The sequence below is a fragment of the Sminthopsis crassicaudata genome, chromosome 2, assembly GCF_048593235.1.
Source record: "Sminthopsis crassicaudata isolate SCR6 chromosome 2, ASM4859323v1, whole genome shotgun sequence".
Classification (NCBI taxonomy): domain Eukaryota; kingdom Metazoa; phylum Chordata; class Mammalia; order Dasyuromorphia; family Dasyuridae; genus Sminthopsis; species Sminthopsis crassicaudata.
The window spans coordinates 338013250-338039385 of record NC_133618.1 but is presented as its reverse complement, the minus strand read 5'-3'; the positions used below and the strand labels follow the sequence as shown (position 1 = coordinate 338039385).

Below are 26136 nucleotides of genomic sequence, written 5' to 3'. Positions count from 1 at the left end.
CCCATGCATATGTTTTATAAATAAAAAGCTATAATAATAAAAATAAATAAATAAAAGGAATAGTTAAGTTAAAAAAAAAAAAAAGCTAGGGAAGACTTATATAAATTGTTGCAGTGCAAAGTGAATGGAACAAACTTGTACTAAAACAGTTTTTGAAAGACTTAAGAGTCTGTTTAATGCAATAATTTGGACTGGAGCACAATAAGACATTTTCAGATCTGACCAATGTGGTTATTGTTAACCATTAATATTCACAATGACTTGTGTCTCCCACTCTTCACTCTCATTTGATGAGTAGAGGATGAGAAGGAAAATTATACAGGGAAAAAAAAGAGAGAGAGAAATAGAGGCAAAGGAAGAAATATCAGAAGCCAAAAGGATATCTTGAACTCTATAATACTAACTTACCTGAAATTTGTTGTTGTTGTTGAGGCAATTGGGGTTAAGTGATTTGCCTAGGGTCACATGGCTAGGAAGTGTTAAGTGTTTGAGGCTATATTTGAACTCAGGTCCTCCTGACTTCACGGCTGGTGCTCTAATCACTGCACTATCTAGATGCCCCTGAATCTTTTTTAAAAAGCAAGATGTATGTACATAATAGACAACTGAAGTTTCCTCTATTTATATTCTGCATACATGGAAATGCCCATTTTATTTGGTGTTTAAAAGGTCTATCTAATGTTAGGAGGATCCTAAGGAGGAGCAGGAATCCAGAGAGCAAAACCAAACAAAGCCCCAACATTCCTTTCCCAGAAGTGTGCAAGAGAGTGGGCCTAATATAAAGTTCCAATTTGGGACTTTATGGGACTCAGACTCGAAAAGTATCACAGACAATCAAACATTAACATTCAACATATATATGGTCATGTCATTCTTCCCTCCCTCATACTTCTATATTTAATATATTCACATGCCTTCTTATCATCTCTGGAATTAAATATAAAATCTTCAGGCTTTTAAAACTATATGATTTTGCCTTTTCCTACCTTTTCGATCTATTCCCCACAATATATCTTAGTCTCTTTTGGGTCAAAATGAAATGCCAAGGTACTCTGAAGAAGAGACAGGAGGCAATACCTGCCAGGAAAATCAAACCACCCATCACCATCTCCACAATTTCCCCTTAAACCGCAATGGAGACAGCCCAGAATCTTAAACCCAAGAGCTGTGGGAAAAAGATGTACATCCCAAAACACCAGATCTGCAACCATCATTAAAATATTATTCTGAGGAGAGAAGGCCCACTTTTTTCATAACCATCAGCAACAACTGTGTCATATGACACCAATAGTCATATGAAGTAGAGGAGCTCAGGGCATGGCATCACCTGCCAGACCATCAGTCCTGTTTCCAGAGCAGGCCTTATACCCATCTTTTTAGAGAAGGGGCCAGCTTTCTCTACCTAGTGCCAACTAATTGCCACCCACAGGGTAGGGAAGTCAGCCTAGCTAAAACAGCAAGGTACCTTGAAAAAGAGACAGGATTACCACATTTGCTACAATGTGCCCCCACACTCCTCTGGATTAAGCTGAAAAAAAGGCATCTTAAGAGAAACAGGAAGCATCAAATAACTGGCAGAGAAGTTGAATCACTCATCACCTCTCAGAGCCCAATAGAGATGATTCAAGGTCCTGAATCCAAGAACCTGGCAAAAACAATACTTCTGGCCCAAGTTCCTTCACTTATACTATTCTGGAGAGCAACCTCTGGAAACACAGCCTAGCAATTTTTCTTGGAAGTGCGGCAACTGCTAAAGACCCAAAATAGAAAATTTCTGCCAACAAAGTCCTCCACCCTATCAAATGGGTTAAAATCAGAAACTTATATGATTTTATCAGTGAAAATATGAAAATTATGATAAATTAGCACCATGAGACTTTTCCATCTGATTTGTCTCCTCTACTATAATGTGAGCTCTTTGAGAACAAAGATTGCCTTACCTTTGTGTTGTATTCTTGGCACTTAGCAAATAGTAAGGGCTATTAAAAAATAATTTTCATTCATTAAGATACTTATTGATTTAGTGATACTGGCCTTCTTGGTATTCCTTGCACAACATATTTCATATCTCCCTACTGTGGACATTTTCTCATGCCTGGAATGCTTACCTTCTTCTGGCTTTCTTGATTTTCTTTGGGCCCCAGTTAAAAGCCTATCTTTTGTAAGAAAGCTTTCCCCAAACTCACTGTTATTGCCAATCCTTTATTCCTAATTTATCCTTGTGTGCACAGAATTTCCTCTATCAATTAGACTGTGAACTTTTGACTTTTTTGTGCCATTCTTTGTGCTAACAGTGCCTGGCACATATTAATGAACATTTGTTGGCTAGACTATGTTTGTTTTATTTTGTGTTTATTAAAATCTGAGTGAAATATTTCAATGGCCCTCTTATTTAGCCATTACTTACTAACTGAGTCACTTTAGGCAAGTCACTTCACCACTGTCAACCTCAGTTTCCCCAAAAGTAAAATGGAGACAGTAATAGCATCTACTTCCCATGGTGGTTGTGAGGAATACAAAAGATATTTGTAAAGTGCTTAGCATGACTGGCAATAATAACTATACAAATGCTAGCTCTATATTCTATTCATATCACCATCCCTCTCTCCCATTAAAAAGGGAAAAAACCAGCAAACAAATCTTGCATAATCAAGCAAAAATAAATGCACATGATGACTGGCACTATACAAAAACATATTTCCTTCTGCATTTTGATCTTTTCATTTCTGTCAGAAAATGTTCAACATATTTCATTATAGTTTTTCTGGAGTTATGGTTGGCCATTGCTTTGATCAGAAAGCTTAAATTTTTCAAAGTTGTTTTCCTTTGTAGTGTTATTAGTGTGAAAAAAAAATTTCTGGCTCTGCTCATTTCACTCTGCCTTAGTTACTATTTCTAATGATTTTCTTTTTTAAATTAAAGCTTTTTAATTTCAAAACATATGCATGGGTAATTTTTCAACACTGACCCTTGCATAGCCTTGTGCTCCAAAATTTCCCCTCCTACCCTCCATGCCTTCCCCTAGATGGTGAGCAAACCAATATATGTTACAAATATTAAAATATGTTAAATCCAATGTATGTAAACATTTATACAATTGTCTTGCAGCACAAGAAAAAATAGATAAAAAATGAATAAGAAAACAAAACAAAACAAAAAAAAAAAAAGAGTGAGAATGTTATGTTATGATCCACACTCAGTTCCCACAGTCCTCTCTCTGGGCATAGATGGCTCTCTTCATCAAAAATTATTGAAACTGGCCTCAATCATCTCAAATCATCTTCTGGTACACTTATAATCAAATGAATTCATATACCACAATTTATTCAGCCATTACCCAACTGAGTTCTTTAATTTCACCTTCAATATGAGGAAGTTTGTTTTGTTTGGGAAGATCCTCTTTCTAGTGTTATCCTCCCTTTTAACACCTGCCTCCATTTTCCCAAGACTACCTTTCTGCTTTTAAAACCCTCAGAACAACCAATCAGCCCACAGGTTGTTTTTTTTTTTTTCTCATTTGAAAATTCTTATTTATTATTATTGTATTTTAATTTTGTTAAATATTTCCCAATAACAAGAAAAAAAAATCTGGTTTGGGTCTCACTCAGGAGTGTTTTTTCAGACTATGGTATGGCTGAGTACTTGATACTTCTCGTAAGTTAGATAACCTCTCTCCCCATTCTCCTTTATTTCTTATTTAGTATTTTATTTTTTCCCAATTTCATGTAAAAACAATTTTTAACATTTGTTTTAAAAATTTTTGAGTTACAAATTCTTTCCCTTCCTCATTTCTCACATTCCCTCATTGAGACGGCAAGCAATTGCATATGGGTTACATATCTGTAGTCATGAAGAACATTTCCATAATAGAGATGTTATAAATGAAAAGACAGGTACCCCCTCCAAAAAAAAAAAAAAAAAAAAAAAAAGGAAAAATTTCAAGAAAAATAAAGAAAGTTTAAAAAGTATGCTTCAAATTGCACACGATTAACCTATAGTGGATTATTTGCTCTCTATGGGAAGGGAAGGGAAGGAGGGAGGGAGAAAATTTGGAACACAAGGCTTTGCAAGGGTGAATATTAAAAACTATCTTTGCATATATTTTACAAAATAAAAAGCTTTTTTTTTTTAAGTATGCTTTAATTTATATTCAGACACCATCAGTTCTTTCTCTAGATATGGATATCATCATGAGTCCTTCACAGTTGTCTTCAATCATTGTATGGCCAAGAATAGCTAAGTCATTGTCAATCAAAATTGACAATCTTATACTATTGCTATTACTTTATACACAGTTATACTTTAACATTTCACTTTGCATCAGCTGATGGAAGTCTTTCCTGGGAGAGCATCCTAGAAGTCATTTTTTAGAGAATAAGAGTGTTCCATCATAATCACATACCAGTTTGTTCAGCTATTCCCCAATTGATGGGCATCATCTCTTATTTCCAATTCTTTGCCCTCAGAAAGGGATACTATAAATATATATATTTTTTTAACATTTTAAGTCCTTTTCCATTTTGCTTTTTATCTCTTGGAACATATATATGTAGTATTGCTATGATGAAGGGTATGCACGGTTTTTATATCCTTTGGGTACAGTTCCAAATTGCTCTACAAAATGGACAAATAACTTCACAACTCCACCAACAATGCATTAATGTCTCATTTATTTCACAGCCCCTCCATTATTTGTCATTTTTCTTTTCTTAGCCTGTCTAAGAGGTATGAGGTAATACCTCAGAACTCTTTTAATTTCCATTTCTCCAATCAATAGAGCATTTTTTCATATGGCTATGAAGGGGAAGGGAAACTGTTCCCTTTACTGAAATTGTGTTCCCTTTTGATCTGTGATCCCTTTTGAAGTCTCCCCACAGATAAGTTATCTTTTGGGATGCCAGACCCTTTGATTCAATTAGAAATCTTGGTCAAAAAGCACCCTTTTGAAGTGTTAAGTCCATTTGGAGATCTGGGCTAGATACTGATAAGCATCCTGGCCTGGAAACTTTGGCTTCCTTTTCAACCCAAAACCTCCACACTCCTTTTAAAGGGCAGTTTCTGAACTTACTCTTTGCAGAAGGTCCAAAGCAGCTTGCTCTGTTTCTAGCCCTTCTGGTTGAGAAGGCATTTTCTTCTCAATGTCAGCCTCCATTTCCCTAATAGGACTTTGCCACTAAAGATGTCAATCTCTCATCAAAACTGGCTTCCTACCCAACAATAAACTTTCATTTCTGCCAATTTATATTTGGAGTTTCATGAATTCTTTCATGAAGAACCTGTGCACCAACCATAAGGGGATTAACAACTGACTGCCATTAACCTCATCAGTTATAGATAGCTTTAATTACTTATCTGAAAACTGTTCATATCTAGTTCAATAATCAAATTTATCAATTGGGGAGTGGCTCTTATTTTTATAAATTTGACTCAGATCTCTATAAGTTTAAGAAATGAAGTCTTTATCTGAGAAACTTGCTTCAAAATTTTCTTCATATTACTTTTGCTAATAGTATTTCCCTCTATCCTATTTCTTCCTTTCCTGCATTTATTTTATTCTCTCCTTTCACTCTGTCCCTCCTCAAAAGTCTTTTGCTTCTCTCCTTGGGAGCAGGGATTGACTTTTGTAAGCAGGAGTGATGACCTGAGATTTGAAAACAATCTTTTGTTCTTTGCCCCAGCCTCCACTATCACCTTTCTCCTTCTAGAATGTAAGCTCCCTAGGGGGCAGTGACTGGCTATGCAATGAAAGGTGGAGATTCATATCCTGTAACTTCTGCAACATCTAATTAATGGGGTATTGGGGGAGGGACTTGTGCTTCAAGATAGGAAATAAATTGCTGCCTTTGGAATTTCAAAGGTGTCTCTATTCACCTAGGCACCCATTCTTGCAAGAATATAAAATCTTTCTATTAAAAAAAAAAAAAAAAAAGTCTTTTGCTTCTGACTATTCCTTCTCCTAATCTGTCCTATCACCATTGCCCCCTTTTCCTATTTTTTTTAATAAGGTATAAGATAGGTGTTTATATTCAATTAAGTATGTATGCTAACCCTCCTCTTGAGCCAATTCTGATGAGAGTAAAGTTCACTCATTCTCCTTTAGCTCCTTCCTCTTTTCTACTTTCAAGACTTTTTTTCTTGCCTCTTTTATGTGACATAATTTACCCTATTCCATGTTTCCCTTTCTCCCTGTATATTCCTTTTTCATTCCTTAATCTTTTTAAATATTATCCCTTCATATTAAACCTGTACCCTTTGTCTACATATGCTCCTGTCCTAATAATGAAAGTTTTTGTCAGTCACCTTCCCATGTATAACCTTAAGTCCCTTATAATTTCCTTTTCCTTTTTAAAATTTCTCAAGTCTTGTATTTAAAAGTAAAATTTTCTATTCACTTTGATCTTTCATCAAGAATGCTTGAAAGTCTTCTAATTCATTGAATATAACATGTTTTCCCTTGAAGGACATGCTAAAAAGATAATTCTTGATTGTATTCCTACCTCCTTTGCCCTCTAGATTAACAAGCTCTCCAATCCTTTAATGTAGACTCCACTAAATCTTGTATTATCCTATGGCTCCAGGATATTTTCACTGTTTGTTTTGGTTTCTTGTAGTATTTTCTCCTAGATCTGGGAGCTCTGGAATTTGACTGTAATATTCCTAGAAGTCTTCATTTTGGGATCTCTTTCATATACCATAATTTACCCAACCATTCTCCAATTGATGGGCATCCATTCATTTTCCAGTTTCTAGCCACTACAAAAAGGACTGCCACAAACATTTTGGCACATACAGGTCCCTTTCCCTTCTTTAGTATTTCTTTGGGATATAAGCCCAGTAGTAGCACTGCTGAATCAAAGGGTATGCACAGTTTGATAACTTTTTGGGCATAATTCCAAATTGCTCTCCAGAATGGTTGGATTCTTTCATAACTCCACCAACAATGTTGAGGATTTCTTTCAAGAAGTAATGAGTGGATTCTTTCCATTTTTATTTTAGCTTCTAGATCAAGGCAGTTTTCCTTGATAATTTCTTAAAAGATGATGTAGAATCCCCCCCCCCTTTTTTTTTTGGTCATGGCTTTTAAGTAGTCCAATAATTCTTAAATTATCTCTCCTGAATCTATTTTCCAGGTCAGTTGTTTTTTTCAATGAGATATTTCACAATAATTTCTAATCTTTCATTTTTTTGGTGGTGTTTTATTGTTTCTTGATTTCTCATAGTCATTACTTTCCATTTGCTCAATTTTACCTTTTAAGGAGTTTTTTTTTTTTTCTTGAAGGAATTTGGTTAATTCTACTTTTTAAGGCATTCTTCTCCTCATTGGCTTTTTTACCTCCATCATCATTTGGCCTAGTTTGTTTTTTAAGGTGTTATTTTCATCAGTAATTTTTTTTTTGTCTCCTTTATCAAGCTGGTGATTTCTTTTTCATGATTTTCTTGCATCATGCTCATTTATCTGGCCAATTTTTCCTCTACCTCTTACTTGATTTTCAAAATACTTTTTGAGCTCTGAAACCAATTCATTTTTTTTTTTTTAAAGCTTTGGATGTAGGAGCTTTTACTTTGTTTTCTTCTTCTGAGTTCATGTTTTGATCTTCCTTGTCATTACAGTAACCTTTTGTGATTAAAATATTTTTCTGTTGTATGTCCCTTTCCTCACTTATTTGACTTTTAAGCCATTGTTAATTTTGAACTACTACCACATACCTAAGGGATTTCCTAATAAGACAGAAAAAGAAAATGACAAATGTTGGAGAAGATGTGGAGAAAAAATAAGACATTAATATACTGTAGGTGAAGTTGTGAACTCATTCAAGTAACCATGGGAAAAACAATTTAGAACCATGCCCAAAGGGCATTCATGCCCTTTGACCTAGCAGTACTACTGCAGGGTCTATATCCCAAGAGATAGAAAACAAAGAGAGAAAAGACTTATATGTACAAAAAAAATATTTATAGCAGCTCTTTTCTAGGACAAGAGAATTGGGAATTGAGGGGAATGTCCAAAAATCGGGAAATGACTAAACAAATTCTGGCATATGATTATGATGGTATGAGAAATCATGAACAGGATCCTCTCAGAAGAACCTGGAAAGATTTCCATGAGATGATGCAACATGAAATGAACTGTGTGCAAAGTAATAGCAGTATTGTAAGATGATCAGGTATGAATGACTTAACTATTCTCAGGAATATAATGATCAAAGACTTGAATGACTTATGAAAAATGCTTTTTATATTCACAAAAAGAGCTGATGAATATATGAATAGAGAGTAAAGCATCCTTTATTTATTTTCATTTTATTTGACTGTTTTGGGCTTTTTTTGGTATATGTTTTTGTTTACAACATGACTATTATGGAAATGTTTTACATGACTACACATGTATTGCCAATATTGGAGAGGGAGGAGGGAAAAGAATCAGGAACCATAAGGTTTGAAAATGAATGTTAAAAAGTATGATTGGGAAAAAATAATATAAGAAATCCATTATGCTTAAAAAAAAACCAAACCAACAAACAAAAAACCTCTTCCGCTCTGTTTCCACATGTGCTATCCCAAATTTCAGGGGTTTTGTGCAGCTGTTTTCAGAGATACTTCTAGGAACCAGTTCTTCAAAAGTGGTATGATCTAAGGAGAGGTATTTACTAATATTCTGACCTGTGAATGACCACAAGCACTCTTTCTGCCCTGGAATTGTGAATAGAGTGCCTGTTCTTTATTGCAGCTCCAAACTCTGATATACTAGTGCTCCTCACCCTGTATCTGTCACTCAGGACTGTGCCCCAAATCTGAGTATGGATAAAGCATCAAAGCCCTGCCTTAGTACTAGCAAAGAGAACTCTATAATATTCTTTTGTTCATTTGTCTGACACTTTTTGTCTGTGGGGCTCTGAAAGTTGCCATTATTGTTGCTGATTCAGTAGTTCCCAAAGACTGCTCCTGATATGCTAGGCCCACAGGTATGTTGGCATGGCTTGTTGATGGCCAATGTTCTATTCTCACACAAGAACCAGATCTTTCTTGCTAACCTTCTATGTTGTCTCGGGGTGGAAAACTGCTTCACTGTATCTTTTTGCGGCTTCTGCCACTTTAGCATTTGTTTAGGTATTTGGAGGGGTTTAGGGAACAATTCAGTTGAGTCCCTGTCTTGACTTCACTGTCTTAGCTCTATCTCCTTGATTCTTCTTTATTAGAATATTAAATCTTTTATCATCATACTATCCTTTCAACTGTTCAAATAAATTTATCTATGTCTTTTGACTTCTTTGTACAGGAGTTTTCCTAAGGCTGGAATCTTTTCATTAGGAATAATTGAAGAGGAGTGTCTAGATGGTAAAATAGAGCACCTGCCCTGGAATCAGGAGAACCTGAATCCAAATCCCACTTCAGACATTTAATAACTTACTAGCTGTGTGATCCTAAGCAAATCTCTTAGTACCATTTGCCTTGAGGAAAAAAAAAAAGAAAAAGAAAAAAGAAAAAGAATAATTGAAGGTCCAGGTTTTGTTGTTTGTTTTTTTTTTTTTCCCTCTCCATAGGATATACTCAGTTTTTCCAGGATTATTTTTGGTTGCAAGCTTATTACTTCAGGAATATTATATTCCAAGATTTCTCAGTTGCAGTAGAAAATCATAGGTCTTATGTGATACTGAATGGTTCCTTGATATTGAAGTTGGTACTTTCTAGATGCCTGAGGTATATTTTTTTTGACTTAGCTAATCCAGATTTTAGGTGTGACATTCCTGAGACTTTTTCTTTTAGAATTTCTTTTAAGGAGATATTTTCTATTTTTTTCTATTGATTTTTTTTTCTATTTTCACTTTGTCCAATATATTTGCATAGTTTTCATTTGAGTTTCTATTTGATTGATGAAACTTATCCATCTTTCTTTTTTTAATTACGCTTTTCAAGAAACCAATAATTCTTAAGTGATCTTTTTTTGTCCTATTTTCTAGGTGAATTTTGGATGGCAGATAGCAGGGTTTTCTATCTTCTCATTGTTTCTAATTTTGCATCATGGAATTTCTGATTTCTTTTTGGTCTAATGAAATTTTCAATGAGGTTTTTAATTGGATAAGGGTTTTTTTATAGTTTATTTTTAATATACATTGTTTTATGAATTATGTTGGAAAAGAAAAATCAGATCAAATGGGAAAAATCATGGGAGAGATAAAATATATATATATATATATATATATATATATATATATATATATATATATATATATATATATATATGTATATATATAAATAAAAGAACTAATCACAGCATTGTTGATGTACATTCAATCTCCTTAGTTCTTTCTCTGGTTGCAGATGGCATTTTCTGTCCAAAGTCTATTGGGATTCCTTTGAATCACTGAAAAAGAAGCAAGCCTTTCATTCTTCCTGTTATTGTGTACAATGTATTCCTGGTTTCGCTCAGCATCAGTTCATGTAAATATTTCCAGGCCTTTGTACGTCATTTTTTTATAAGCAATTATCTTCCATTACAATCATGTATCACGACTTGTTCAGCCATTCTCCAACTAATGGGCATCCATTCACTCCTTTTCCAAATCTTTGCTACCATAAAAAGAGCTGCTACAAACATTTTTGCACATGTGGGTTCTTTTCCCTCCTTTTTGATTTCCTTGGGATACAGACCCAGTAATGGCACTGCTAGGTCAAAGGGTATGCACAGTTTGATAGCCATTTGGACAGAGTTCCAGATTGTTCGCCAGAAACGGTTGGATCATTTTACAACTCCATCAACAATGTATTCGTGTCCCAGTTTTCCCACATTCCCTCTGACATTAATAATGATCTTTTCCTGCCATCTTATTAGCCAATCTAAGACGTATGAAATGGTACCTCAGTTTTTAATTTGCATTTCTCTAATCAATAGTGGTTTAGAGCATTTTTTCATATGACTATAAATGGCTTTAATTTAGTCATCTGAAAATTGTCTATTCATATCCTTAGACCATATAGCAATTGGAGAATAATGTATATTCTTATAACTTTAACACAGTTCTTTATATATTTTAGAAATGAGACCTTTATCAGAAATACCGGGTGAAAAGACTTTTCCCCAGCTTTGTGCTTCACTTTTAATCTTGTTTCTGTTGGTTTTTTGTGCAAAAACTTTTTTTTTTTTATTAAAGCTTTTTATTTTTCAAGACATATGCATGGATAATTTTGCAACATTAGCCCTTGCAAAACTTATATTCCAGTTTACTCCCTTTCTCCCCTAGATGGGAAGTAGTCTAACTTATGTTAAACATAGTAGAAATATATGTTAAATCTAATATATGCATATATATATTTATATAATTACCTTGCTGTACCAAAAAGATCAAATCAAACCAGAAAAAAATGAAGAAAATAAAATGCAAGCAAACAATAAAAAGAGGGAGAATGCTATCTTGTGAACCACACTCAGTTCCCACAGTCCTTTCTCTGAGTGTAGATGGTTCTTTTGATCATAAGACCATTGGAACTGGTCTGAATCATCTTACTGTTGAAGACAGCCACATTAATCAGAACTAATCACCGTATAATCTTGGTTCTGCTCATTTCACTTAGCATCAGTTCATGCATTCCAGGTCTCTCTGAGATCGTTCTGCTTATAGTTTCTTATAGAACAATAATATTCCATAGCATTCATATACCATAACTTATTATGGTGGATGGGCATCCACTCAGGTTCCAGTTTCTTACCCAATACAAAAAGGGCTGCCACAAACATTTTGTACAAAACCTTTTTAATTTAATGTAATCAAAGTTGTCCATTTTGTCTTTCATAATATTCTCTAATTCTTCTTTGGTGATAAAAATTCCTCCCTTCTCCAAAGATCTAATAGCTAAATTATCCTCTGTTGTCCTAATCTGTTTATGGTACCATCTTTTGGCCAAATCATGTATCCATTTTAACTTTATTTTGGTATGGAGTGTGAAAAGTAAGTCGATGCCGAGTTTCTAACATATTGTTTTCCAATTTTCCCAGCAATTTTTATGAACTTGTTCCTCCTAAGCATGCAAGTTCCTCCCTAGGAGTTCAAAGGGGTTAAACTCTTAGTAAAGACCAGAACTAGAGAATTGTTAAGTACCGATTTAGCACTTAGTAAGAACCTAATATCTCATTAATTCTCGGTAGCACTTAGTAAGAACCTAACAAACTTGTATTCAATTTTTATCTTTTGGTAAATTTCTTTCAACTTTTTATGTAATTTATTTATGTAATCCTTGTGGAAAATCCTTATCTCCCTTTGAGATTCTGTTTGCAGCTCTCTTTCTAGGTTAGATTTTGTTCTCAGTATATATTTTAATTCTTTACATTTGTTTGCCTCTTCTTTCATTTCTCCAGTTTTAATTCCTAAATTGGGGTTTTATGTTAGTATCTCAGCTGTGTTTTTGGGTGGGACAGTCAGCCTCTCTATACATCCTACCTCTCAATCTGAATTACCTGGCTCCTATGGTTCTTTGATTTTCAGAGTGCTGAATTTTCAGGATTCCCTCTATTTCAGAAAATAATGCTAAGTATCCTTTGAAGCCTTGAGTCCCAGATAATCTGAAAATTCTACTCCCAATAACTTGTGGTCCCTTCTGACTACCCTGGGATTTTCTCAAAGAGTACCTTCCCCTCTTGAAGCCTCCATATGCATATGTGTCTGGTCTATCTCTGGTAGCATTGGGAGCTTGTTTTGGGGTCTGTGGTTGGCCTTTTTCCATTTTCTGTGGGTTTCTTGCTGACTTTATGCAGTTCTTTGGTAGACTCTTTGTCATCATTGAGTCTGGCATAATTTTTACAGTAAGTGTGTTCGAGCTAGGTTATTTGCTTCTGATCAAGTAGCCAATCTTGGCTGGAAGTCACTATCAAGTTTTCTTTAAATTGCTTCTCTATGATTTCTAACATGATATTGCTCATAATATCCATCATTTTTTTTTTTCCCTGATCATACTTCTCCTGATCATACACCCATCCATAAGATAAGTTCATATTTGACTCTGATGTTGCTTTTGGCCAGTATTTCATACTATGTGAAACAAGAAAGTCATATTATGCGAAACACTTTCTGGACTTTTTAAATAATCATTATAAAATTATTATAACGTATACAGCTGTCACTTCTGTTTTATGTTTCCTGTTTTTCATAATGAATTATTTTTTAAATAATTCAAAATTGAGTAGTCCCATTCCGACCCTTTATCATGTATGAAGGTGACTCTGGGGTCCTGAAAGTGGAGCACAACCTCTAGCAGTTTCTATCTACTATGCTGGAAAAGATTTATAACAACCCTAGGCAACAGATTGACTCTATTTCCCAAGAACCAGTCAGCTGAGTATAAAGAGAAATCATCTCTAAGTTAGCCTACTGCATGAAACTTTATTTTGGCCAAGGAAACTCAAAGAAAAACACTAAATGGTCCTCATTCCTATTTCTACAGTGATGGTGGCGTCTTAAACTCAACTTACCTCAAACAATTCATTTACCCCTAAATCTGATACCTTTTCAAACTTCCCTATTATTGTCAAGACTCCACTATTCTCCAAGCTCACAACTGGGATTCAAATTCAACTCTTCATTCTATAGCCTCACTTTACTCTATCCAATACTATCTCCCCTATATCCAATCAAAAAGGTTCTGTTGATTTTATGTCTGTAACATCTCTAGCAAATGACCTACTTTATCTTCTCTGATACTGCTAACACTTTCATGTAGGGTCTTATTACATGATATCTGAACTATCTTGAATAGTCTGCCTAACATAAATGTATTCCCACCTCACTCCATCCTCCCCTCAGATGTTGAAATGATTACCTTAAAATGAAGGTCTGACTGTTTCAAGTTCAATTCTTTTTGTACAGCAAAATAACTGTTTGGACATGTATACATATATTGTATTTAACTTATACTTTAACATATTTAACATGTATTGGTCAATTTGCCATCTGGGGGAAGAGGTGGGGGGAAGGAGGGGAAAAATTGGAACAAAAGGTTTTGCAATTGTCAAAGCTGAAAAATTACCTATGCATATATTTTTTGTAAAAAATAATTAATTTAATTAATTAATTTTTAAAAATGAAGGTCTGACCATGTCACTCCCCTACTTGGTAAACTCCCTGTCGCCTCCACAATTAAATAGAAATTCTTCCAATGTTCAAATCCTTTCATAACTTGCACCACACCTTTTCAGTATCCTTACATTTTATTCCCAGTCATATTCTCTTCAATCCAGTGACACTGGCTTCCTTGCTGTTCCTCAAACAAGACATCATCTCTAAGTATTTTTACTGACTTTCTCATTCCTGAAATTTTCTTCCTCCTATTTCTACCTTCTGACTTCCCTTCAAATCCCAGGTAAAATCCCATTTCTACAGGAAACCTTTCCTGAGCCCTCTTAATTCTAGTACTTGTCTTTTAATGATTATTTCCAATTTATCCTGTATGAAAAGTTGTTTGCATGTTGTTTCCCCTATAAGATTTAAAGCTTAAAAGAAACTCAAATGCCATTTAGTCCAATCTGTACCTTAAAAAAAAAATACACCATAGAACATAAATGGGAAGAGTCTATTAATCTCTCCTTCCCTCTCTCCTCTCCCCCCCCTTCACCCCGGCCCCCAGACAATTAGAGTTACGTGACTTACTTGCCCAGAGTCACACAGCTACTAAATGTTTAGTGTCTGAGGTTGGATTTGAACTCAGGTCTTCCTGACTCCAGGGCCAATGCTCTATTCACCATTAATCTTTTCTTTAAAAACTTCCAGTGACAGGGAACAGGTTCTTCCCAAAGCGGCGTGCTTGACCTTTGAATAAGAGTTAGGAAGTATTTCTTTCTATCAGGTTTAGATAATATGTGCCTCTTTGTAACTACCAACCACTGTTCCTAATACTACTCTCTAAAAACAAGCAAAACAAATTCTTCTTTAATGTGTCAGCAAAAGTTGCCGACAGATTTCATATCAATATAAGGAAAAAATTCCCTAAATAACTATGCAAATGTTGCTGTTCAGGATTCCCTCTACACTCCAAGAACCTTTGCTGGAGGTTTTCATGTGAATATTAAGTTGTAAATCCTATACTACAGAATTACCTATAAAGCCAATTTATAAAAATACAATAGAAAAGAATTAAATTTGGGGCAGCTAGGTGATACAGCAGATAAAGTGCCACATTTGAAGTGAGGAAGAGCTGACTTCACATCTTGCCTTAGACACTAGTTTTGTGACCCTGGGCATTTAACCCAGTTTGCCTCTCTTTCCTTATCCAATAGAGAAGGAAATGGCATACCACTCCAATATCTTTGACAAGAAAACCCCAAAAGGGGTCATAAAGGCCAAACATTAAAAACAACTAAATGACAACAATTTAGAGAAACATGAAGATTTTGTCAAAATCAATTTATCCTGCAATACCCCTTTATAATATTCTTTTTGCAACAGTTTATTTCAAAATTTATATAATTTTTTAAATCATAAGAAAAAAGTAAAACTCCACTAAGCTTAATAAAATAGGAAATAGTTTCTCTTCTCCTACCAAGAAGATTCCAGAAACTATACTATTTTCATTAAAAGTACCAACACTTAATATTGATTGTAAGAGACTATACAATCTAGACAATTTTATAAATCATTTTTCACCTCCATCAGCAGATGTAAATTGTCTCCATCTTTTATTCTATAATACACTGACATTTCCTTATCTGTGGCCATGGAACCCTCAAGTAAATTTTTAAAGAATAAAAAATAATCAGGAGCAACCAAAATCTAGAGCTAAAGTTCTTAACCGAAGATCTGTGAATTTTAAAGGAAAATATTTTTGTAACTATTTCAGTACTATTGGTTTCTTTTATAATCACATGTATTCTATGTCTTTAAAAAGATATTCGGGGCAGCTAGGTGGCGCAGTGGATAGAGCACCAATCCTGAAGTCTGGAGGAAATGAGTTCAAATCTGGTTTCAGGCACAACACTTCCTAGCTGTGTGACCCTGGGCAAGCCACTTAACCCCAACTGCCTCAGCAAAAAATAAAATAAAATAAAACACCATTATTTTAAGAAGTCCTAAGCTTCACCAGACTACCAAAGAAGCCCATGAAACCAAAAATGATTAAAAACTCTTGGCCTAGAGTAATTTCTTAAAATTCTATAAGAACCACACACAAATACAAATACGCACACATCCTCCCCCCCAATAATTTTCTCCCCCCTCATTGATTTTCTAAAGCATATTAATATAATTCATTGAAACCTTCATTTAGTGGAATTTTATGGAACTTTTAAACAGTTACTTTTCCCTCTAAAAACTTACATGGATTTTCATCCCTGACCCCATTTCCAAATAATATTTAAATTTACCATCTTCCAGTCTCCATGTTGTAAATCCATATTTCATCTCTAGGCAGATAAAAATCATAAAATCCTCTGACTTGAGCATTCTAAAAAAAATAACACACACATAAAAAAGACTATTAATTTAAAAGATAACAAGCATTTGTAGATTTTTATCTTAAATAGATATTATCACTTTACTTCATTTCACAAGTTTTAATTACTTATAAATTTTCTGAAAAAAATAATAATAGTAATAATATCTTCTCACTGTGATTGTGGTAATATTCAATATCAGGCTAATTTGTAAAATTCACCATTTACCAAGATCCTGTGAGTTAGAAGCATAAAGGTCTCAAGAATACATTAAAATCTTATTATATTTTTTGCCTCTGTACTACAATGTTCTGGTGAATGAAGGTAGAAGATGTACTGACCTTCCCCACTACAACTTTAATGTTACCTAATGTCAAGTGGAACTTCATAGGAATAGCTATTCTTTTATACCTACCTATACAAATAATTATCCCACTAAACACAGAGGCTTTCCCAAACCTTTACATCCCTCCTTCAAATCTCCCATTATTCTATCTCTCCTCACCCCTCAGTAGAGACCCTTGCCTTGCATTTCACTAAAAACAACGAAACCACTCGATGACAGTTCCTTCTCATGTCCCATCAAATGCTTTTGGCCATTCTCTCCTCCATCCCTGTCTCCTTTTGTCTCACAAGTAGCAGCCCCTTTACATGCACAAGGGATCATATTCCATGATGTCTGCCTTATCAACTCCACTATCACTTCTTTTTAATCACTTAGCTGTTTATTAGGGTTTCCTCCAAACATATAAGTCATTTTCTCCATCTTCCTTCAATTCCTAAATTTCATCTGTTACCAGAAACCTTTTTCAGTCTCTCTTTAAGCTGATGCCTTTTCTCTGAGATTACATCCAATTTACCTTGTCTATATCTTTATATATGTTGTTTGACAGTTGTCTTCGCCACTAGAGTTTGAGCTCCTTAAGAAGAGGGATTTAAATTTTGCCTTTGTATTCCCAGTGCTTAGCACAATACTGGCAAATACAAGGCACTTTATAAATGTTTATATACAGACTGATCTACTCAAATCAAAAATTTGTTTTGCTTGATTATATAAAGTTGTTGTGAGGGATTTTTTTTCTTTCTTTTTTTTTTTTTTTAAATTAAAGCTTTTTATTGACAAAACATATACATGGGTAATTTTTCAATATTGACCCTTACAAAACCGTCTCTTCCAAATTTTCTCCTCCTTCCCCCACCCTCTCCCCTAGCTGGCAGGTAGTCCAATACATGTTAAATATGTTAAAATATGTAAATTCAATATATGTATACATATTTATACAGTTATCTTGCCACACAAGAAAAATCAGATCAAGGAGGGAAAAAAAAAACCTGAGAAAGAATAACAAAATGCAAGCAAACAACAACAGAAAGAATGAAAATGCTATGTTGTGGTCCACACTCGGTTCCTACAGTCCTCTCTTTGGGTATAGATGGCTCTCTTCATCACTGAACAATTGGAACTGGTTTAAATCATCTCATTGTTGAAGAGAGCCATCTCCATCAGAACTGATCATTGCACAGACTTCTTGTTGCCATGTATAATGATCTCCAGGTTCTGCTCATTTCACTTAGAATCAGTCCATATAAGTCTCTCCAGGCCTTTCTGAAATCATCCTGTTGGTCATTTCTTATAGAACAGTATTTTCCATAACATTCATATATTAAAATTTATTCAACCATTCTCCATTGAAGGGCAGTTTCCAGTTTCTACACACTACAAAAAGGGCTGCCACAAACATTTTTGCACATGTGGGTCCCTTTCCCTCCTTTAAGATCTCTTTGGGATATAAGCGCAATAGAAACACTGCTGGGTCAAAGGGTATGCAAAGTTTGATAATTTTTTGAGCATAGTTCCAAATTGCTATCCAGAACAGTTGGATCCATTCACAGTTCCACCAACAATGTATCAGCATCCCAATTTTCCAACACCCCCTCCAACATTCATCATTATCTTTTCTTTCATCTTAGCCAAACTGAGAGTGTATAGTAGTATCTCAAAGCTGTCTTAATTGGCATTTCTCTGATCAATAGTGATTTGGAGCACCTTTTCATGACTAGAAATAGTTTCAATTTCTTCATCTAAAAATTGTCTGCTCATATCCTTTGACCATTTTTCAATTGAAGAATGGCTTGAATTCTTATAAATTTGAGTTAATTCTATATATATTTTAAAAATGAAGCCTTTATCAGAACCTTTGAATGTAAAAATGTTTTCCCAGTTTATTGCTTGAGGGATTTTTTTCAATGAGGGAATGAAGATAGGTGGGTGGAAAGCTGGAACTTCATTAATTGAAAAAAAAAAAAAGTGAAAAAATTTTCATTTTCTTTTATACACTTTCATGAACCTGCCCTTGTAATCAAAAATGATCTCTTGGAAGAGGTTGACACTATGACTATAGTCTATGATCACAGAACAGGGCCAAATAAGAGTAAAACAGATCAGTTCCATGACTTTAGCCCCAAACACAATGGGTAAAATCAAATATCTTCACTATATTTCAAGACACAATGAGAAAAAACATTCTTCCTATCAGTTTATTAAGTGCCTACTATCTGCTAGACAACAAATACAAAGACAAAAATAAAACAGTCTGTACTTGGAATAGTTTACATTCTATCTAGGAAGACAGTATGTATAAATTTAAAAGGCACAGGGGTAGGATGCAAACCAGCAATTTCATTAGTACTGAGATCTCCCAAGTGAGGAGACTTATTCTACTAATGCAGGTTAGTACCTTTTCTGCAACTTCTTAGAAGAGATGCCCAAATCCTGAAAAATTAGAAAATGCTATCAAAAGTCAGATTTGAACCCTTGTTTTGCTGGTTTCATGTCAGCTGTCTACCCACCACCATACTGCTTTTCATTATATACAAAACTAATACAAGATAATTTTAAGGGGAAAAGACTAATAATTGGAGGGCTCAAGAAAAATTTCATTGCAGAAGGTGGCATCGAAGCTGAACTAAGAGCTAGAGACAAGAGAAAAGCTAGGGGAAGCTAGGTGGTACAGTGGATTGAGCACCAGCCCTTAAATCAAGAAGACCTGAATTCAAATCTGGTCTCAGACACTTAACACTTCCTAGCTGTGTGACCCTGGGCAAGTCACTTAACCCCAATTGCCTCAGCCAAAAAAAAAAAAAAAAAAGATAGTAGGCACTTAATAAATTGAAAGCTGGTTCATGGATATGCCTTGTTGCTGGAGACAAGAATGACAAGCTAAGAAGGCAAATGGAAAATGGTGTATTGCCATATAAATATGTTGGATGGGTAGGCTGGTATCAAGTTGTGAAGAGCTAGAGTTAATACTGAATAGGGTCAAACTTGACTTTAGGAAAATCACTTACAACCATTTAATAGAATACTTATGCTGGAAACAGAACATATGGGTTTATTCACGATTTTAAGCAATGATAGTCCCATAAAAGCTATTATTTACATAGTGCTTTAAAGTTGTTTAACATTTTACAAATATCTCATTTCATCTTCACAACAACTCTAGAATTGAGACTAAGAAACAGTAAGTGTGTAGTATCTTGTAGCTACTAAGTGCCTTAAGCAGACTTGAACCTAAGTCTTACTGAAGTCAATTTTGGTGCTCTATCCATTACAATGCAAGATGCTTCCCTAGTAAAAGGGAAAGGAATAGGCAGAGACAATAGGCTAAACTAGACATACCAAATGAAACTATCCTCGTCTCAGCTGGTGAAACTAGTTTTTTAGACCAGCCATAATAATTTAATATCTCTGTTTTGCTATCACTAGGAAAATGAAGCAAAATTACAAAAGAACACATTTACTTAAGATTCACGACAAACCTGTAAAGACCTTCAAAGGTCATTTAGTTCACAACATCCTAAATCTAAATTACAAAAAGCAGAAACAAAAATAACACATTACCTTAACAACCAGGTTGTAAGCTCCTTAAAGGCAAAGATTATGTCTTATTCGTGTGTCTATCTCCAGCATAGTTTTGGTCTTACATCACCAATTGCCCACTGGCCATTTCAAACTGGATGTTCTGGAAAAATCTCAAACCCAAAACATATCGAAGAGAAGTCATTTACCCATCCTTCACCCCCCAAACTCTCACTAACTTCGAAATTTCTCTTTTTTTTTTTTTTGTTTTTTTTTCTGGGATGTCATTATCCTTCCAGTTTCCCAGATTGATTGCCTCAACATTATCGGCAATTCTTCACTCTTCCTTAATACCATAAATCGCTAAATCTTGCCGTTTCAACCATCACATACAACCTCTTCTCTCTTCTCAACAATCCCTCATCATCTCTTGCCTAGATTATTTCAACAGGCTATTGCCTGTAGGATAAAATATTTTAGTTTTTTAAGCTCTTCACTACATGGGCTTAATCTTATTTTTCCATCTCATTGAAGTTTTCTCCCCTCTCTCGAAATGCCAATAAGGGAAATTGGACACTTCCTTGTGGCTAACAAATGCTGCCTGTCTCCCTGCCTTTCTCACGCCGGCTAACTGAATCCCCTTTTCCTTCAAGATGTAGCTTCGGCATCACCTGAATCCTTTCCTGATTCCCTCAACTGCTAGGACACTTGTCCCATATCAAACTATTCTATATATATTTTTATATTTACATAATATATATCCTTTCTAGTAGGAATTGTTCCATTTCCATTTCTTGTATCCCTATCTTGTATACAAGCACAGAGCAGGCATCTGCCAAGTGCTGGCTAAATGAAATCAGATATAAAGGAAATTTTCCTAACTCGGGAAGGAGGAAGAGACGAGAGAGGGAAGGGAAAGAGAGAGAGTGCGTGTGGGGGAGAGGGGATAATACAAAATGTATTTCAAAAGAATTAATTTCCTTTGTGATGCTTTGCAATTTTATTTTATGCATTCAAAACCATGACTGGGTTAGGGTCGCAGGTTTCCGCCGGACTGACACAGGGGACCTCGTACCACATTGCCCTGCGGGGAGGTAGGGGTGAGGCCTGAGACGACTTAGAAGGCGACACAGACCCGAGCTTTGATTACCGACCTTGTAGCCGCCCCAGACAAGCATGTGTCGCCCGTCGCTGACCGCGACGTGGCCGCTACGCTCGGCTGGAGTGACCGCCTCGAGAAGCTCCAAGCCCTCCTGATCTGCGGCCCCCGGCCCCGGCGGCGACTCCGCCACCTGCAGCTCCTCCTCCTCTCCATCAGCCATTTTGGTTTGTTCTTTGTTCAAGAACCACCGACGCCCCGGGCCTCGGGGAGACAGAAAACAAATCCGCCCTCGGGCCCTCTCTGGATGATGCCGGGCCGGTCTCCCCGCCGCCCGACTGGCCCCGGAGTTGCGTCAGCGTCGGCCTAGGGCCCCCGCGGGCCGGCCGGCGGCCTTTGCCGTAGGCTCCGCTGTCAGGGGGGAAGCAGCCGGGGCCGCAAGGACCCAGATGCCCCGGGTCCGGCCCCGGGTCGGGCTGCTTCGCTTCGCTTCGTCCAGGCCGCCACTGGGACGGCCCTGGCCAGCGTCAAGGGCCTGGCCTGGCCTGGGCTCCCCGCCCCGCGAGAACCGACTCCGGCCCGAGCCTGAGTTCCGTCGGACAGCCCCTTGTTTATACCTCGGAGCGGAAAGCGTCGGTTCTCCTGGGGCAGATCCTGGACGCAAACGCTGAGAGGCCTAGCGGAGCTGTCAGCGCCCTCAAGCGGAGGTCCTCCAGGCCCCTCCCTGATTTTGCTGGCTTCCTCCGCCCTCCTTCTGGCGCAATTCCTTTTCCCGACCTAGGGGAGTTGACTAGGATAAACCAGAGCTGGCAGGGTTAGCCCAGGAGCCAGAAAAGCGAGTGGACAACTTTACAAACGCCAACCTGTGAGCAAAGTGTGAACTAAGGTAGTGGCAGCCAGAGGAGCGGGACGAAGTTGAAGCTATCTCTAAGATTTCTTCCGGACTTTGGACAAAGGGATGGGGGTTGGGGGAAGGAAGGGCTCGTTGAAGGTTGGGAAACCACTTCTTGTAGTCTACTAATGTAGCACTTAATGAGATCCTGCTGTACCAACCACTGTATACTTGGCTACACAAAAACAACAGGTGCAAGCAGTTATGTTCAAGCAAGATAGAATAAATTTGAAATAATAAGTGGAAGGGAAGGATACTTAAGAATTTCTGGGTGTTTTATGCCGAATTCAAAAATACAATAGAATTTTTGTCTCCAATCTTTATTGAATGAAACCGGAATTGTTATATTAAATATTATTCTACATAAGGGGGTTATCAAGTGTGTGGTCTGGTTGAGGGAAGAGAGCAAATTGTGAAAAGTTGCTAATTGGCTTGTTCTTTCATACTATGTTAAGTCCCAGCTTATATGCTTTGTAGGGAGAAAGGGATAAGATTTATATAGTACCTACAATATTCAAAGGACTTTAACCTCATGGGAAAGGTAGGTGCTAGTATTATCCCAATTTTTCAATTAAGAAAAGTGAGGCATGGGGCAGCTAGTTGGTGTAGTGGATAGAGCACCAGCCCTGAAGTCAGAAGGACCGGAGTTCAAATTTAGCCTCCGTTACTTACTGGGCAAGTCACTTAACACCAACTGTCTCAAAAAATAAAATATTTAAAAAAGAAAAGAAAAGTGAGGCAAATATCGATTAAGTGACTTCCACAGGGTCGCAAAGGCAGAAAATATTTGAGGTGAGATTTGGATCTACATCTTCCTGACCATATAGACCCAGGAATCCTATTCACTGTGTCACCTGGCTACAGTCTCAAATGCCACCACATCATGTAGTAATAAAGCATCTGTGATATAGCTATCTTTCTTTTCATTATTTCTGTTGAGATTATTTTTATTTTTTTAATTTTTTCCTGGATATACATGTACATTAATATTTTTAATACACATTTCTTTATGAATCATGTTGGGAGAGAAAAATTAGAAAAGGGAAAAATCACTAGGGAAAAAAAGAAAAAGTGAACATTGTATGTATTGATTTACATTAAATCTCTTTACATTTCAATTTACAATTTTACAATTCAATTCTCTTTCTGGATGCAGATGGTGTTTTCTATACAAAGTTTATGGGGATTGCACTGGATCACTGAACCTCTGAAAACCAAATTTCTCATAGTTGATCATTGCACAATCTTGGTGTTACTGTGTACAATATATTCCTGGTTCTGCTTGTTTCACTCAGCATGAGTTTGTATAAATCTTTCCAGACCTTTCTAAAATCAACTTGTTCATTTTTTATAGAACAATATTATATTACTTTCATGTATCATAATTTAACTATTCCCCAAATGATGAGCATCTACTCATCTTCCAATTCTTTGTCACCACAAAAAAAGCTGCTACAAACATTTTTGCACATGTGGGTCCTTTCCTCTCTTTTATGATTTCTTTGGTATACAGACTCAGTAGTGGCACTCTTAGATCAAAGGGTATGCACAATTTGATAGTCCTTTGGGCATATAGTTCCAAATTGCCCTCCAGAATAGTTGGATTATTTCACAACTCCACCAATAATGCATTAATGTCCCAGTTTTCCCACATCCCCTCCAAAATTTATCATGATCTTTTCCTCCTATCTTTGCCAATATAAGAGGTATAAGGTGGTACCTCAAGAGTTGTTTCAATTTGCATTTCTCTAATCAATAGTGATTTAGAGAATGTTTTCATATGAATGTAGATTACTTTAATTTCATCATCTGAAAATTGTTCATATCCTTTGACTATCAATTAGGAATGACTTCTAATCTTAGAAATTTGACACTTTAGAAGTATGGGCTTTATCAGAAACATTGGCTGTAAAAAAAAAAAAAAAATTTCCCCAACTTTGTACTTCCCTTTTAATCTTGTTTGTGCGAAAACTTTTTAATTTAATGTAATCAAAATTGTCCATTTAGGGGAAGCTAGGTGGCGTAGTGGATAGAGCACCAGCCTTGAATTCAGGAGGATCCCAGTTCAAATCTGGTCTCAGACACTTAACACTTCCTAGCTGTGTGACCCTAGGCAAGTCAGTTAAATAACTTAGGCAAATGTGTCTATTTAATTAATTACAATACTATATAAATATCTGAAAAAATAGGTAAAGAAGGAATCCTGCCAAATTCCTCCTATTTCATAAATATGGTAATGATGTCTAAACCAGGAAGAGCCAAAACAGAGAAAGAAAATTACACACCAATCTCCCTAGTGAATATTAATGCAAAAATTTTAAATAAAATATAAGCAAAGAGATTAACAACAATTTATCAGCGGGATAATACACTGACCAAGTGGGATTTATATCAAGAATACAGAGCTAGTTCTGATGAGGTTAGGATTCCTGGTAGTCAGGGAATTAAGTAATGAGGTTAGTGGCAGGTTCAGGGTTCAGGGAACCAAATGAAGAAGTTTGGCTCCCCTACATTTCTCTAGGATTTGTTGTAGGGCAGGGAGATGTGGGAACCTCTTCTGGCAGCGCAGAGGTCCTTCATAAAGGAATTTACAAACCCAAAAAGCTAGACTGGTAAAAGAAGTTTATTATTGGCATTGGGAAGTCAGCCTTTGCTATGAATGAATATAAAGACTGAATTCCTTGATGGCAAGGTCCCAACAGAAAAGTAAAGTTTCTAGCAGAAAAATCCCGACAGAGAGGTATAAAGTCTTGTTAGGGAAATAGATGAGAAAGAGATTAAAGAGGGGTTAATACTGAAAGAGAATATTTCAACAGGCAGAGGGTTGCTCCATGCATGGCATGTTAGGTCCTCTGCAAGGACTGAGCCCCAAGTTGGCTCATTTTATAATAGAAACCTAAGCTAGCAGCTCTTGATGGGGGTTGGGTGTAGTTTGAGCTGGAATCAGAGAAAATCTTGGAATTGAATGAATGTAATCTCCAGCTCAGGACTCAACTCGCCCCACCTAGATAACAGAATGAAGATGTTTGTCCTGTTTCCCTCAGGTGGGGTCTTTTACAGAGGCCAGAATTAAAGGAGACTTTCTCCTTGAAAGAATTTCAGAGAAAGAGTTTCGAGTTGCCCCTTTCAGTTTCAGGCTATCTTCATCAGTTCAATATCAGGAAAACTATTACCATAACTGACCATATCAATAACAAAACTAACAGAAATTACATGTTATTCTCAACAAATGCAGAAAAAGCTTTTGACAAAATACAACACCCATTCCTGTTAAAAACACTAGAGAGCATAGGGATAAACGGAATTTTCCTTAAAATAATAAGCAGCATCTATCTAAAACCATTAGCAGGCATTATAGAAATGGAGAAAAACTAGCTACATTAAACTAAACTAAAAAATGTCCATTATCACCATTGTTATTCAGTATTGTATTAGAAATGTTAGCTTTAGCAATAAGAAAAAAAGTTGAAGGAATTAAAATGGGCAATGAGGAGATAAAGCTATCACTCTTTGCAGATGATATGATATACTTAGAGAAACCTAGAAAATCATCCAAAAACCTTCTTGAAACAACAGCTTTAACAAAGTTTCAGGATATAAATCATTAACATTTCTATGTATTACTGCCAAAGCCCAGCAGCAAGAGATAGAGAAATTCTACTTGTGTGGCTCAGAATGGTAAGTGGTCATCGTTTAATAAAAAATGCTGGGGATATCTCTAGGAACAAAATGGAAGTTTATAAGAGCTTCTTGTGAGAAGATCCAGTGGGAGAATCAATCAAAAGAAGGAGGCACCTTTTGGATTAGGTTTTACACTTTAAATAATCCCTAAAGAAAATACCCCTTCTGCCACTGACCATTATCCTCATTGA

At 36.1% G+C, this 26136-nt stretch overlaps 1 protein-coding gene across 4 annotated transcripts in view; it reads right to left on the bottom strand.

Moving 5' to 3' along the window:
* KLHDC2 (kelch domain containing 2) overlaps positions 1-22343 on the bottom strand; it is a 34378-nt gene extending 12035 nt beyond the window's left edge. For 2 of the 4 annotated variants that reach the window (XM_074290509.1, XM_074290511.1), the window contains exons 1-2: positions 21428-22343; positions 16346-16425 (exon numbers count right to left, since the gene is read on the bottom strand). In XM_074290509.1, the coding sequence (XP_074146610.1) occupies positions 16346-16425; positions 21428-21595 (248 nt within the window). In that variant the 5' untranslated portion in view covers positions 21596-22343. Of the gene's footprint in view, positions 1-16345; positions 16426-20315; positions 20447-21427 lie in introns of all 4 variants that reach the window. The other 2 variants (XM_074290512.1, XM_074290510.1) reach the window with 2 other exon arrangements.
* Positions 22344-26136: the final 3793 nt, after the last annotated feature.